The sequence below is a fragment of the Phyllostomus discolor genome, chromosome 6 (genome assembly GCF_004126475.2).
Source record: "Phyllostomus discolor isolate MPI-MPIP mPhyDis1 chromosome 6, mPhyDis1.pri.v3, whole genome shotgun sequence".
In the NCBI taxonomy this organism is placed as follows: Eukaryota; Metazoa; Chordata; class Mammalia; order Chiroptera; family Phyllostomidae; genus Phyllostomus; species Phyllostomus discolor.
The window spans coordinates 69,794,811-69,811,397 of NC_040908.2; the positions used below are offsets into that span (position 1 = coordinate 69,794,811).

Consider the following 16,587-nt stretch of genomic DNA (forward strand, 5'->3'; position numbering starts at 1 on the left):
CAAAAATCCATTAAATCGTCAGTACATATCAATTCACAATATTAACTTATCTGTTGCATGACAGTATACTGTGGCTTGGGGCAGGAGGAGGGACATTTGATGAGGGATGCGCAGGAGCACAGAGCTCTGCTCACTGGGCATGGCTTGGGGCTTAGGTCCTTGGGAGATGCCAGGATTCAGTGATGGCCTCCACTTAGGAATTTGGGGTTAAATTGCTGTGTTAGTCCACTAACATCTGTACATTTGTGTTTTCCTTTTTTGGGTTGCAATTGCTATAGTGGTAAAGACAATAGGTGAGGGAAACATGAATGAAAACAGCAAATCAATTTGTTTTTAGCATGTTCAGCAGATCAACACTGTTGATGTGTTGACCACGATGGGAGCCATTCCTGCCGGGTTCAGGCCTTCCACGCTCTTCCAGCTTCTGGAGGAAGGTAACAGGTGTCTGCAGCCACCACAGACCTTTAGTTAAACAGTCAAGCTTTACATCTGATTTCTTTGTTTTAGACAAAACAAGTTGTTTAAGAAGATGTTGAACCTCACATCTCATGTGCTTATCTTTTCCTCGTCTTTCCTGTGAGAGCGGAGGAAGGACTCCTGATCCTGTCACAGGCCAGCCTGTCTTCCTGTGCTCTGGGCTCTAGCGCATTTTCTTTGTTTCAAAGACTTGACTCTTACTTGCCAGCCTTTTCTGTATCTTCAGCCTGTCCCTGCCCCCATTGTTTCTTCTTCCCTCATTAGTAGTACGACATGCCTAAGTCCTCCTACCTCTGAGAACCAGTTTCTCCAGCCCTGTCCATTTCTAGGTGAAGCTTCCCTTTCCCTTTTCCAAAGACTTACCTCCATTCAGTTTTTTTCTGTTTTCTTACTCATTCTTGGGTTTCCCTGTACTTGACAACATTTGTCCATAAACCTATTTTAAAGAAGAGTGATGATGGGGGAAGCTGCTCTGATACCCTGAGTTGTGGAGTTATCTGTGGAAAGGCTGCTTTGAGGTTCCTCTGCTGGGAAGCTCTTCTTGGCTCCCTTGAAGGCCTGCTCCTCCTTTTCCTTTGGGTCTTGGTAAATTCCACCTACCTATAGACACTTTTCCTTGAGTAATGTAGGTTCCCTCTATTCCTGTCCACCTGAGCACCCTTTGTGTTTCTAAGTCAGCTTATAATTATCTTACTTACTCTCTTGTCTACTTGTTTTTTAAATGATACCCCAACTCAGTCATAAACGAAGGAGGTCAGGGCTGTATTTCTCAGATCACATTTGTATTTCCAGGTCCTGGGGTAGTACCTGGCACAGAGTAGGAACTCAAAGATGATTTTGTAAATGAATATATGATTTAGTAATAAGTATTCTTCATGACTAAGGTATGGGAGAATAGTATAAAATGGTTTTTTGTTAAGTAAAATTAGTAATTATATAGTTTTCTAATTTTCTAAAAAGTGTTTACAGATTTTCTGCATTTTACAAAAATATTTGAATGGATCATCTTCATCACAGGCCATGTTATTGACCTAAGAGCCTTTTGGGTCTGTCTGTCTTTTTTAAAAAAGGTTTTATTTATTTATTTTTTAGAGAGGGGGAAGGAAGGGGAAAGGGAGGGAGAGAAAAATCAATGTGTGGTTGCCTTTCATGTGGCCCCCACTGGGGACCTGGCCTGCAACCCAGGCATGTGCCCTGACTGGGAATTGAACTGGTAACCCTTTGGTTCACAGCCCGTGCTCAATCCACTGAGCTACACCAGCCAGAGCACTTTTGGGTCTTTCTTAAAGCTGTTTGGAGATCAGCTCTTACATGCTTCTACCTTTGTGTTTCCTCTGTTGTTTTTATGTGTAAATCTCTGTTGGTGCCTGTGTCTTAGGAAGTCTATTCCCAGGAAGCTTCCAGCTTTTCAGATTTTGGTTTCCTAAATTTATAGCATAACATCATGGATTTTTGGTTTTGAGTTTTATTCCCCCCTTTTTTTGTCAGAAACTAAAGGAAAATTGTTTTTGCAGGGAATCAATTTCAAGCAAGTTACTTCTTACAGCCAGAGCTCACTCCTTCACAGCTGGCCTTCAGAGATCTTATGTGGGATGCTAAGACAGGCACAGTAAGTACCGGAACAAAGTTACAACTTTTTAAAATATATATATTTTATTGATTATGCTATTACAATTGTCCCATTTTATTTCTCCCCTTTATTCCCCTCTGCCCAGCATCCCTCCTCCGACCAACATTCTCCCCCATCCCCCACTAGTTCACGTGCATTGGTCATACATATAAATTCTTTGGCTTCTCCATTTCCCCCATTATTCTTAACCTCTTCCTATTTTCTACTTACCATTTATGTTTCTTATTCCCTGTACCTTTTTCCCGATTCTCTCCCCTCCCCCTCCCCATTGATAACCCTCCATGTGGTCTCCATTTCTGTGATTCTGTTACTGTTCTAGTTGTTTGCTTAGTTTGTTTTTGTCTTTTTTTTTAGGTTTAGTTGCTGATAGTTGTGCATTTGTTGTCGTTTTACTGTTTGTAGTTTTGATCATCTTTTTCTTAGATAAGTCCCTTTAACATTTCATATAATAGGGCAGGGGTGTCAAACTCATTTTCACTGGGGGCCACATCAGCCTTGTGGTTGCCTTCAAAGGGCTGAAATAATTTTAGGACTGTATAAATGTAACTACTCCTTAACTGTTAAGGAGTTGGAATTATATTCAGCCCTTTGAAGGCAACTGCGAGGCTGATGTGGCCCCCAATGAAAATGAGTTTGACACCCCTGTAATCTGGACTTGGTGATGGTGAACTCCTCTGAACTTTACCTTATCTGGGAAGCACTTTATTTGCCCCCTCATTCTAAATGATAAATTTGCTGGATAGAGTAATCTTGGATGTAGGTCCTTGCCTTTCATGACTTGGAATACTTCTTTCCAACCCTTCCTGCCTATAAGGTTTCTTTTGAGAAATCAGCTGATAGTGTGTGTTATGGGAACTCCTTTGTAGGTCACTCTCCTTTCTTCTTGCTGCTTTTAAGGTTCTCTTTTTATCTTTAATCTTGGGTAACTTAATGATGATATGCCTTGGTGTGTTCCTCCTTGGGTCCAATTTCTTTGGGACTCTTTGAGCTTCCTGGACTTCCAGGAAGTCTATTTCTTTTGCCAGATTGGGGAGATTCTCCTTCATTATTTTTTCAAATAATTTTTCAAATTTCTTGCTTTTGTTCTTCTCCTTCTGGTACTCCTCTGATTCAGATGTTAGAGTGCTTAAAGTTGTCCTGGAGGTTCCTAATCCTCTCCTCATTTTTTTGAATTCTTGTTTCTTCATTCTGTTCTGGTTGGATGTTTATTTCTTCCTTCTGGTCCAAATCATTGATTTCAGTCTCAGTTTCCTTCCTGTTACTGCTGGTTCCCTGTACATTTTCCTTTATTTCACTTTTCACAGCCTTCACTTTTTCCTCTATTTTGTGACTATACTCAACTATTTCTGTGAACATCCTGATTACTAGTGTTTTGAATTCTGCATCTGATCGGATGGTATCTTCATTGCTTAGTTCTATTTTTGGAGCTTTGATCTGCTCTTTCATTTGGGCCATATAAAAAAATATGGTGAGCCCTGGCTGGCGTAGCTCGGTGGATTGAGTGCGGGCTGTGAACCAAAGTGTCGCAGGTTCGATTCCCAGTCAGGGTACATGCCTGGGTTACAGGCCATGACCCCCAGCAACCTCACATTGATGTTTTTTTCTCTCTCTCTTTTTCCCTCCATTCCCTCTTTTAAAATAAATAAATAAAATCTTAAAAAAAATATGGCCCAAATCTTGGTGCCTTTTATAAAGGAAGGGGCGGGGCCTTAGGTATTCACCAGTGTATGGCAATCCACTTTGCTGCATTGTGGCCCTGTATGTGGGGGAGGGGTCAAAGAGGGAACAATGCTGTTTGCTCAGCTCTCACTGGCTTTCAGTCACTTCTCCCACAATCCACAAGCAAATTGGGCTCTTCTGGTATTGATTCCCTGTGGGTGGGCTTGTGTACATTCTAGGTTCCTGTGGGTCTCTCCAACAAACTCTCCTGTAAGGCTGGGATTTTCTCCCACTGCTGCAACCTGCACAGGTATTGAGGCTTTATTTTTCTGGAATCCTGGGTTGTGCAGTCTGTCTCGCTCCCCAGCTGTTCCTCCCAGTTTATCTGCATGCAAATGTGGGACTGCCGAGTTCCCAGCTGCCGCTTTGCCTCAGGTCCTCTCCACCTCGGCTGCCTGTCTTCACCCCTCCTACCAGTCTGGATGAATGTTTCTTTAACTCCTTGGTTGTCGGACTTCCATACAGTTTGATCTTCTGGCAGTTCTGGTTATTTTTTGTTTTTAAATTTTTTGTTGTCTTTTGTTTGTGCAAGGAGGCAAAGTGTATCTCTCTATGCTCCCATCTTGATCAGAAGTACCCCCTAAGTTACAACTTTTCCAGATTGTGTAATGATTGCAAATATACCAATAACATATAAATTAATTAATGCATTATGGAAAACAAAGAAATGGTTTCTGTTTTTGATTTTGAAATACTCAGTGATAGTTTCATTGTTAAGACGAAACTTGGGTTTGTGACTTTGTTCCTCTTCTCCACTGTTCTCTTCTCCCATTGTTACAAAGGAAACTGTACTTATCTGAATCACTATTTGTCTCAATTTCCTCATCTGTGAAAAGGGAATAATAATAATAGTTCCCACATAGTGTTATTTTGAGAATTATATTACATGTGTGAAAGGCAGATAACAGTGCCTGGCTCACAATAATAACTCAGGAAATATTAGCTGGTATTATCATCATCATTAGTAGTAGTAGTAGTAGAAATAATATTATTTTAATTATGTAGGAATGAGTACTTTCTGAATATACTTTTGTGGGGACAGCTTGGAGTAAAGGATTGCTGTATTCCCAGTATTTGAAGTAGGAAATACTCTTGATATTTAAGTCTACTCTCAAACTTTTTAGCAGATCTGCATTGCATTGGTGCACATCACTCCCTTTCCTGTTTACCTTCCACTTTTTCTTCTCCCCTCCCCCAGAACTTTAGGGAAAGAATGAAAGGACCCAGTGTGGTCAGGTTTTGTGTTCAGGGTAGGTACAGAATTGTGCCCTTTTTCCTCTCAAACTAAGCATTGCCTGGAACCTTTTTTGTATTAAATATCTTTTATTTCAAGTCAACAAAGATAGTATATTTGGTCTGTTTAGTGTGCTAGTACTAGAATAAATGGCATTTAATTTTATGAACTTGTACCCAGAGAGCTAAATATTCATCTCTCATTTCCTAAGTTGAAAAGGTAACAGGCTTTTAACTGTTGTCTTATTTTTTTCAATATTATAAGCCATTTAAAAGGAAGTAGCCATGACCATAAAGCAGAATGTCAAGAATTGAAGATGTTTGCCCTGACTGGTGTGGCTCAGTGGGTTGGACATCATTCCAGAGACCAAAAGGTCTCTGGTCTGATTCCCAGTTGGGGCACATACCTGGGTTGTGGGCCAGGTGCTTGGTTGGAGATATGCAAGAGGTAACCAGTTGATGTTTCTCTTGCACATCCGTGTTTCTTTCCCTTTCTTGCTCCCTCCTTTCCTCTCTCTCTAAAAATAAATAAGTAACCCTGGCTGGTGTGGCTCAGTGGATTGAGCACTGGCCTGCAAACCAAGAGGTTGTGTGTTGATTCCCAATCAGGGCACATGCCTGGGTTGCGGGCCGTTTCTCTCTTTCTCTCTTTCTTCCTCCCTTCCCCCTTCTCTAAAAATAAATAAATAAAATCCTTAAAAAATAAAAACAAATAAAATCTTTTAAAAATTGAAGATGTTATGATATTAGAAACAAGAATGCCAATTTATTGACATTCTGAACTAGACTTGTGAAGTAGAACTGAACAGTCACATCCAGTGGTCAGTACATTCTTGCATTTTCTCTTGTCAAAACATTTATATGAGAAGCCAAGGGACAATGTAGATAAGTGCTTGAAAGCAAAGGAAGGAGGAGCTGGCAGGATGCTATGAACGTTGCTGTGACCATCTACTCTAACCCACACTGTGGAGGAGATACTGTGTGAAGGAACCTGGAGTACATGATTCCATGGTCAGGTCACACATTTTACCTGATTGTATGGACTGTTTTTTTTTTATCACAATTCTTACACATTTACTCCAAAATGCAAATATTTTAAATATAAATATTTATTTAAAATGTACCTGAAAATTTTACCTAAAAGTGTACCTGAAAAATTAAATTTAAATTAATTTGACTTAAGTTAATTATACTATTGATACTTATGGGTGTACATTTGTGTTTAATTTTTTTCTTTTATTCTTTTTATTTTATGTATATTTTCTTAAGTGTTTATAAAAGACACTTGAAAAATAAATCCATTTTTTTAAGTCACAAAAGTAAACCTTTTTTACAGCTAATTTTTCTCTCAGATTAGGTCAAGACCAAGCCGTGTTTCATTGATTCTGACCCTCTGGAGCTGCAAAATGATTCCTGTCCCCGGAGGGAGCATCCAGGTTCTCAGCAGACACGTGCGCCTCTGTTTGTTTGATGGTAGTAAGGTGAGCTTGCTGAGGAGCACGTCGGTTCACCTCAGGATGGAAAACAGTTTGTTAATGGCATGTGTGAAACATGTACTGCATGGGGTCTGCCTGCCTCTGTGTCTTTTTCTCTATATGTATAGGTATATATATGAATGTGTATGTGTATATAAAATAACACATGGTATAGCACAAACCACATGAGTTTTGATGACATAGGCTTAACTTCTGGCTCTTTCCATTGCTAGGTATGTGATGTTTGCTTATATATCATAGTTAACTCCTCTGAGCTTTAGATTTTTACCTACAAAAGGTATTGATGCCTGTCTTCTACTATTGTATAGCTCAGGTCTTCAGTGCACAGAGTAGCATTTCTGACAAATGTATATCCCTGTATAGCCAACACCCCAGTCAGGATGTGGAACATTACCCTCACAAAGTTTCCTTGTGTCCTTCTCCACTTGACTCCTCCCTGACTCCTAAGAGAGTATTTTATACCCAGTACCAAAAAACTTGAGTGACTTCTAAAAAATAAATTGATTTCTTATAATAGCTTAAATAGTGCTTAGATGGAAATGTATAGCTTTAATTGCATATACTACTAGACAAGAAGAAAGATTTAAAATTGGTGATCTAAGCTACCAAATGAAGAGGCTAGGAAAGGAAGAATGAGTTAAATCAGAAGAAAGTAGAATGGAGAAAATAATGAAGGTAAGAGTAGCAATTAATGAAATACCATAGTTTTCGGACTATAACATGCACCTTTTCTCCCCCAAATTTGGGAGGAATAATGGTTGTTAATGCTGTTGTTGAGTTCTGTTTACATTTACATTGGTGAAATATTATGTTATTTATGTTATTAAATATTTTACCACATTTTTTGCTTCAAAAAATTTTTTTGAAATTTTTTTTTCCTATTTTCCTCCTCTAAAACTTAGGTGCATCTTATGGTCTGAAAAATACAGTAGAAAATGAACAAAAGAGAAAATTAGGGAAGTAAAAGTTCATTCTTTGAAAAGATTGGTAAGATTGAGAGATGCCTACCTAGTAAAAATGATCAAGACATTTTAAAAAGGGAGAGAGAAAGGAAACAAATGGTCTATATTATTTGTTGGATATGGAACCTCACCAGATCCTGTAGACATTAAAAGGACAGTAAGGGGATGTTGTAAACCTCTTTTTTTTAATATATATTTTTAAATTAATTAATTAATTTATTAATTAATTAATTTATTTTTAGAGAGGGAAGGGAGAGGGAGAGAGAGAGAGGGAGAGAGAGAGAGAAACATCAATGTGCGGTTGCTGGGGGTTATGGCCTGCAACCCAGGCATGTACCCTGGCTGGGAATCGAAACTGCGACACTTGTAAACCTCTTTACGCCAATAAATTTGACACCATGAAAATTCCTTGAAAACCACAATTTACTGAAGCTGACATTAAAAAAAAATGTAAGTAACCTTTGTTAAAAATATTGAAACTTTAATTACAAACCTTCCAATGAGGAAAACTCTAGGCCCAGATGGCTTCACTAGTGAGTTCCTCCAAACATTTAAGGAAGATATAATATGAACAGTAGACAAATTCTTCTGAACATGAGGAAGAAATGCTTCCCACTCATTTTATAAGGTCAGGAAAAACATGATGCCAAAATGTGACAAGGTATTACAAGAGAAAAAATTATAAGACTGGTATCCCTCATGAATATTGAAACTAAAATTCTTAACAAAATATTAGCAAATTGAATATTATGACTAATTGGGGAATATTGGATTTGAATTCCAGGAATTCTAATGTACACACCTGTGTAACCAACATGTAACATTTGAAAATAGATCATTGTAAATTGCCATATTAACAGAGCTAAAGAAGAAAAACTGTGTGGTTATCTCAATAGATGTAGAAAAAGTATTTGACCAATCATGAATTAAAAAAAAAAAAATCTCAGCACACTTGGAACAAAAGGGAGTGTCCTTAAATTGGTAAAGGTCAACAAGAGAAAACTAAAGCTAGCATAATCATACTTAATGGTGAAATATTGAACACTTGTCCCCTAAAATCAGGAACAAGTCAATGATGTCAAGAAATAAAAACTATAACTCAGTTTTGTAAAAGGGCAAAAGCAGACTTCCTGTCAAGATAGTGGCATAGGCAGACATGGCTCACCTCTTTGCACAACCACAACAAAATTACAACTAAGATATTAAACAACCATCACTCAGAACTAACAGAAATCAAGTTGAATGGCAGTCTGACAAGTACAGAATTAAAGAAACCACATCCATCCAGACTGGTAGGAGGGTTGCAGATGCAGAACTGGCTTGTACAACACCCATTTGTGGTGGATAAAAATTTGGGAGGGATATATTGGGAGCAAGGAGACAGGCCCACACCAGGCCCTCTAGCCCAGGGTTCCAGTGCCAGGAAAATAAGTCCGCACAACTTCTGGCTGCAAAAAGCAGTGGGGAACGAGTTGGTGGAAGAAACTTCTAGAGCCCCAAGCAATTCCTCTTAAAGAACCCACACACGAACTCACCTACTCATGCTCACTCCTTCTGGGCTCTGGCAACAGGGTGGTGGCTTGAGGGGCACCAGTGGCATAGAGAGAGAGGCTGAGGTGCCTGGCATCAAGGTGAACAGAGGCCATTGTCCCTTTTCTGGGCCCTCCTCCCACAAAGCCTGCACACTGGTGCCATAGCTAAGATTCTGTCAACCTAACACTGTTTGACTGGTCTTGGAGATCCCTAGAGACTTTGTCCCACCCAACTTACGGGGCCCACTCAAGCTGCTTTTCCAAATGAATGGTCTTGGCTCATGCTTTACAATCTCCTAAAATCCTCTCAAAGAAGGAACAGCTGGCCTTGTGAGCCCCAGGCCTGGAACTAGCAGCCTAGATTCACAGCTTGGCTTTGTCTGGGAATCTCCAAGCCCAGCAAGAGTACCAGCCATCTTAGATTGCTTTACTTCTCAGGCAGGGTGCCCCGGGCAAAACAGAGATGGGGGGCTGATCTTGGCCTGCACCACCAGGAAACCCCAAAGCCAGTGCATCAGTGGACACCTACAGAGCATGTTGGAGCACCACCTCCCTGCCCCTGCACAGCTGACCCTCTATGGAGGAGGGAGGTTGGTGGTAAGTGGTCACAGCCAATCCTTGCAGCTGACTGGCCTGGGTAAATCCCTCCCATTGATCTGCCAACAGCAGCCAAGGCTCAACTATAAGAAAAGAGTGTACTCAGCCCACACGAAGGGCACACCTCGAGTACCCAGCTTGGGTGATAGGGGAGGCTGTGCCACTGGACCCTACAGGACACCTACTACATTAGGCTACACTACCAAGACATGGAGTCAAAGTGGCTCTCCCTAATACACAGAAACAGACACAGGGAGGCTGCCAAAACAAGAAGACAAAGAAACATGACCCAAATGAAGAACAGATCAAAACTCCAGAAAAAGAGCTAAACAAAGTGGAGATAAGCAAGCTATCAGATGCAGAGTTCAAAACACTGGTTATAAGGATGCTCAAGGAACGTAGTGAGGACGTCAGTAGCATAAAAAAGACCCAGTCAGAAACAAAGTATATACTAACTGAACTAAAGAACAATTTACAGAGAAACAACAGTAGAACAGATGAAGACAAGAATCAAATCAATGATTTGGAACATAAGGAAGCAAAACACAAACAATCAGAATGACAAGAAGAAAAGAGAGTCCCCAAAAATGAGGATGGTGCAAGCAGAGTGTGGGATGACTTTAAGCAATCCATCATGCACCTCATAGGGGTGCCAAAGGAGAAGAGAAAGAACAAGAAATTGGCAATCTATATGTACACTGCATGATAAAAGAGACAATTCACCAAGAACATGCTATGGTCCTAAATGTGTAGTCACCTAACATCAAGAGCTTCAGAATAGGTGAAGTAAATACTGATAGAATTAAAGGGAGAAATGGGCAGAGCCACAGTTATAGTTGGAAACTTTAACACTTCTCTCTCAGTAATCTATGCAACAGTCAGACAGAAATTTAGGAAGCACATGAGAGTACTAAATAACACCATCAACAAACTGGCTCTGACACTTGTACAACACTGCACCCCAAAATAGTAAACTACATGTCTCTTAAGTGCATATGGAACATTCAGCAAGAGAGATGATTCTGAACAATTAAAAGGATTCAAGTCATGCAATGTGTGGTCTTTGATCCTATAGAATTAAATTAGAAGTTAGGGACAGAAAGATAACTGGAAAAATTCTTAAATATTTGGAAATGAAACAAAAGATTTCTAAATAATCAAAGGTTTAAAGGGAAATTTTAAGGGAAATTAGAAAAGATTTTTAACTGAGCAAAACATGAAAATGTAGCATATAATCTGTGGGATGTTGGCTGAAGCTGTGCTGATTGCACTGAGACAATTCCCAAGTGAATGGCCGGACTTTCTCCTGAGGAGCTGATGCTTGAGTTGAGATCTGAGGGGTGAACAGGTCTTAACAAGGCACAACAAAAGGGAAGCGTGCACCTTGCCAAAGGAGCAGTGCAGGTGAAGGTCGCAGTGGGAAAGGACTTGGGAAGCGGGTGGCCACCATGGCTGAGTGGAGAGAGTGAGGGGAAGTGCAGAATGGGGTGAAATGGGAGTTGGCAGGAAGGAGTATCATGTAGGACATTGTAGGCTGTGGGGTAGGAGTTTTGTTTTTATGCTAAAACAGGAGAATTACTAGGAGAAGTGACACGATTTAGATTTATATTTTGGGAAGATGTCTGGCTCCTCTTGAGCTGGATTTGAGGGGCAGAAGGGACATACGAAGACCATTTGGGAGCTCTGGCATGGTGTGCTGGTGAATGGGCAGCAAGTGTCACCTTCAGGAAAACAAAACCAGAGCCAGCCTGCCTGGGATTAACCTTGTCTCCACTGACTGCTAAGTGTGGGATGCTGACCAAAGTTCTTGACCTTGCTCTCATTTTCTTCATCTGGCACACACCCAGGGTCAGCGTGAGTATGATTTACTGAGTGAGCATGGTAGGTGTGGGAGAGATGATGATGTGACTCTAGGGAAGTGGAGGTAGAGATGAGAGAGGTAAAACCAGCACTATTTGGTGACGGATCGGATATGGCAGGTTAGGGAGACTGGGGTCTCTGTGGCGGTGACATTCAGTCAGGTTGGGAACAATGAAAGCAGATAAGGTCTGGAGGAGTTTGTGGGTTTCGCTTGCTTATCCTGAGTATACTTCTAACTGGTGGCATGAGAAAAATGCCGTCCTTTCACCTGAACTGGGAGTAAATAAATGAACTTGTGTTACAGGGACCCTGCCTCATTTCCACAGTCGGCACAGTCCTTACCACTGCCATAAATGAGCCAGTAGGTGTTATCAGTGACCAAGAAAAGATGTAACTGCCTTCTTGCCCTTGGGTGTGGTTCTGGACTTTTCACTATACCTTTCCCTGTTCTCATCTATGAGAACCTAAAGGTATATTTAGGTTCTCATAGAACCTAAGATTCTAGGTTCTTAGGAGATTGGAATGAAGATTGGAATTTTATTCAGAATAATAGAAGTTATTTTACACAAAAATAATAGCATTTATGAAATTAATTTATGTCAACTTTCCAGATTGAGAAGTTAGAACAAATACTGATGCTATTCACTTAAAAGAGTGCTTCTTCAGTAAATCTAAGCCTAGTTGCAAATAAAAAGCATTTTTGTGAGACTAATTAACAAGACATTGTTTGCTTCTAACAATAGCTGAGTAATCTTCTCTTAGGACAACTCGCTCAGTGGTGACAACTGTAAATTCTGGGCGATATACAAAAAGCAACTATCTGAAGTCACCAAAAAGTATCTAAAAGGAGGCAGGTGCTATAGAAGAGTCTGCAATTGTTAGTCTGCTGGGATTGATTTTCTCTCTTTAACTCTTCTCTTTTTCATTCATCTGTATCTTTTTCCTGCCTTGGTGTGTGTTTCTTAGAAATATTTTCTCAGTCTCTTCTGAATTATCTGTAGTGCAGTAGAGCAGATCTCTCTGTGCAGCGTTTTAGTGGTTCCTCCAGGTGTTAGCTGTACACAAGTAACTCACCACAGTCTTGTAGAGTCTCCATTCCAGTGTGAGTCATGAATAGAACCCTCACCACCCTTTAATTGTTGTTCATCTGTCTCCTTTCTTATGTCGCTGTAACCACTTCCCTTCCATACATTGGGAACCACATCACACAGTTTTATATTTTTTGCTTCAACAATCAAGCATAACTTAGAAACCTCAAGAGAAAATCTGTTGTACTCTTATTTTTACTCTTTCTATTGTTCTTCCTTCCTTCCTAATAAACAAAGATTCCTTCTTTTATTGAGTCTTTCCTGCTTAGAGAACTTCCTTTAACCATCTTTTTGGGTAGGTCTTCTGGCTGCTGACTCTCTAAGTTTTTCTTTATCTGAGAATGTTTCTGTTTACTCCTCATTTCTGAAGGATGTTTTCACTGGAGATAGAATTCTGGGTTGGCAATTCTTTTCTTTGGCACTTGACAAATACAGTGCCATTTTCTTCTGGTTTCTGTGATTTTTGACAAGAATCCACTGTCGTTAGAATTGTTCCTTCATCAGTTAATTGAACTGGTGTTTCTGTCTTGCTGCTTTTGAGATATTTGTGGTTAGTTTTCAAAAGTTTGTGATAAATAAACCATGGCATAAATTTCTTGGGTTTATCTTGTTTGGGCTTTATTTATCTTCTTGAATATGTAGTTTGTATGTTTTGACAGATTTGGGGATTTTTCAGCCATTATTTTCTCTGATACTTTTCAGCTTCAAACTCTCCCTTCTTCTGGGACGTTATAGCAAATAAAATGCAGTCTCATATTGAAAACTAGGTAATAATCAGAAGGAGTTTGAATTCCAGGAGTCCAGTTTGAAAATATATGTTATTTTTGGGATAGTTTAAATACATTCATATATATTAGGTGTTGAAGGAAATGGGGACTTCCTGATGTGGAAAAACCACTTGGCTGCCCATAAGACACTCCTAGCTGCCTACCACTAGGGACTTACAGGGCAGTGAATTAAATTTGACCTAAGATGACATGTTTGGGATAACTTCTAATTAGTTTTAACCCTTAGTTTTGGAAGTGCTATACTAAAATATTTTTATTGAAAATAAAAATTGTCACCTGTTCCTTTGAAGATGTCAATTTTGGCCATAACTTTACAGAATTTGAACTCTTCTTTATAGTTTTGGCTCCTTTTGTGTTTCATTGTTTTAGGTATATTGTGGGATTAACTTCTGCAGTAGCATTTTGTGAGATAAATTGCAGGAAGAGTGTAATTTATGGGCCTAGAGACCTTGAAGAAGACAGAAATATGTGTGAGACTTATTCACCTTGGCTGTTAGGAGCAAGGTAAAACACTACATGTGAAATGCTGTTACAGGTCATGTTTCTTAAAAGGCCATTGGTACCTGAAATTTCACCTACTTTTTTGGTAAACCTAGCTCAGATATTAATTATTTCATGTAATACAATTTGTTGTAAGTGCAAAGATCAGAGTCTGAATTTATTTTATTAGTTCCTATTTTGTTTTATAAACAAGTGCTTTAAGACTTGTTTTTGTTAATCATTGAAAAAGTTATGTATGTACTTGATATTAAAAGAAATGGCAGAATCGCACAGAGTAAGAGCTGAAAGATCCCCTCTGCCCCTGCTCCATACAGCACAGCCACTGGTAAGTGTCCAGGGTGTGGAAGCGGTGATGTTTCAGAGAGCTTTCTACATGCTTTCAAATGGCAAACTCTCATTTCAGGTTCTAAGCAACATTCATACAGTCAGAGCCACATGGCAACCTAAAAAGCCCAAAACATGGACCTTTTCTCCCCAGGTGAGTCATCTGCTGAATGGCTGGAATGAAACATGGATTTCTTTTCCCTGTTAAGTGTTGTATAATTAATCTCTAAGGTGAGGTTGTCAAAGAGTATTTATGAAATGACATAGTTATATTTAGCACAGAATATACCATATTTTCGGACCATAAGACGCACCTAGGTTTTAGAGATGGAAAATAGGAAAAAAAATTTTGAAGCAAAAAATATGGTAAAATATTTAATAACATAAATAATATAATATTTCACCAATGTAAATGTAAACAGAACTCAACAGCAGCATTAACAACCATTATTCCTCCCAAATTTGGAGGGGGGGAAAGTGTGTCTTACAGTCCAAAAAATACGGTATGTAGTCACTTTGAATTATTAGGTAATTTAATATTCTTTGAAATTTTGAGAAAAATTACTTAAATTTCTGAATTAACAAAGTTATAATTCATGATGAATTATAACTTTGAATCATCTATGAATCATCTCATTCAGCGGGTTTCAGGGTTCCTTTCAAAAAAATGCCCTCTGATGAAAAATGAAAACAAGATAACATTTAGGAAACGTTTTTTAAAAGTGAAGTCTCCCACTGTGTTAATGAGAGCTGTGCTTTCTGTAGATAAAATCAAGGGCGACACCTAGGGGACTGGGACATGCATGGCACCCAGAGACGGTCCAGACGGGGACAGAAAGGCCCAGAGTGAGGCTGGGTGTCTCCAGACTACTGAGCCAACGCATAGGGGCCAGTGAAGACAAAGATGTCTTATGTTTTGGGTTTTTTTTTTTTTTTTTGTAGTATAAGTTGTGTTTATTGGTGCTTCTTGCAGTAAGAGAGACTATTCAACATGGGGAATCAGGAAAGAGATGTTAGGAAGGGCTCGTTATGGGGTTAGACCTTGTGTTAGGATTTTTTAAAAAGGTTTTATTTACTTATTTTTATTTTTTTAAAGATTTTATTTATTTTTAGAGAGAGGAAGGGAGGGAGAAAGAGAGGGAGAGAAACATCAACATGCAATTGCTTCCTGTGTGCCCCCCTCCAGGGACCTGGCCCACAACCCAGGCACATGCCCCAGACCAAGGATGGAACCAATGACTCCCTGGTTCACAGGCCGGCACTCAATCCACTGAGCCACATGAGCCAGGGGCTATTTACTTATTTTTAGAGAGAAGGGAAAGGAGGGCGAAAGAAAGGGAGAGAAACATCAGTGTGTGGTTGCCTTTCAAACACCCACTACTGGGGACCTGGCCTGCAACCCAGGCAGTGCCCTGACTGGGAATTGAACCTGTGGCTCTTTGGTTAGCAGGCTGGTGCTCAATCCACTGAGCCATACCAGCCAGGGCGGTATTAGAATTTTGAGTGTCTAGTGAAGCTTTGAATTGTGTGCTCTCAGAAAGTGGAGCAATTCTATAATTTGGTATCTTAGTAAGTTTATCTGGGATGCAGAAGGAACAAGTGAGCTTAAAACTCTGGTAAAGGAACAGCAGTCATTTATGTTAGCTGGGAGAGTGCCATATTTGATCATTTTTGTGGTTTGTTTTCTGTGTGTGTCTGTTTTATCTGTGCTTAGACACGGTTATTAAAGTGGTCCTGTCTCTGTCTTGCTCCATCCTTGTCATAGAGAAGTCTTTTCTGATGCTGGTGTTCTGTGGAATGGTTTACATTCAGTAGAAGAAGCCCTGGCCTCGCTGTGGGGCCAGCCCAGCTCCCAGCAGACAGCTGTCAGGCCTCCTTTTCCCTTTCTTTCTCTCTAAATATATGTACATGTTTGTATAACCATATTTAGGATCATCTGTTGCATTGTTGTCATGTTTTATTTCTATAATGTCTATGTTCTTTTGATTAGTTGTCTGTAGTTTATTTTACTTTATTTTTTTCTTCCTCCAAGTTATTATTGCTTTAGTATTTACTCCCCTGCCACACTAGTTCCTGTGTGTCACTGCGCCTAAGAATGGTTATTAACTTCTCATGGTATCAAAAGATTGTGAACCAAGCCCTGTCTGGGTGGCTCAGTTGGTTGGGGCATCATCCCACTCACCAAAAATATTGTGGGTTTGATCCATTGTCAGGGCACATACCTCGGTTGCGTGTTTGATCTCCAGATGGGACATGTACAGGAGACAACTGATCGATGTTTCTCACATCTGTGTTTTTCTCTCTCTCTGCACCCCATCTCTAAAATCAATAAACATATCCTAGGGTAAAGACTAAACATAAAAAAAGATCAAAGGATCAT

General features: G+C 39.7%; 1 protein-coding gene across 4 annotated transcripts in view; it reads left to right on the top strand.

Moving 5' to 3' along the window:
* Positions 1-16,587, top strand: part of NPHP1 (nephrocystin 1) — a 74,259-nt gene that overhangs the window by 29,942 nt on the left and 27,730 nt on the right. For 3 of the 4 annotated variants that reach the window (XM_036028332.1, XM_036028330.1, XM_036028333.1), the window contains 4 exons: positions 338-434; positions 1,992-2,086; positions 6,412-6,540; positions 14,287-14,361. In XM_036028332.1, coding sequence (XP_035884225.1) covers positions 338-434; positions 1,992-2,086; positions 6,412-6,540; positions 14,287-14,361 — 396 coding nt within the window. The remainder of the gene's footprint in view (positions 1-337; positions 435-1,991; positions 2,087-6,411; positions 6,541-14,286; positions 14,362-16,587) is intronic. The other variant, XM_036028331.1, reaches the window with a different exon arrangement.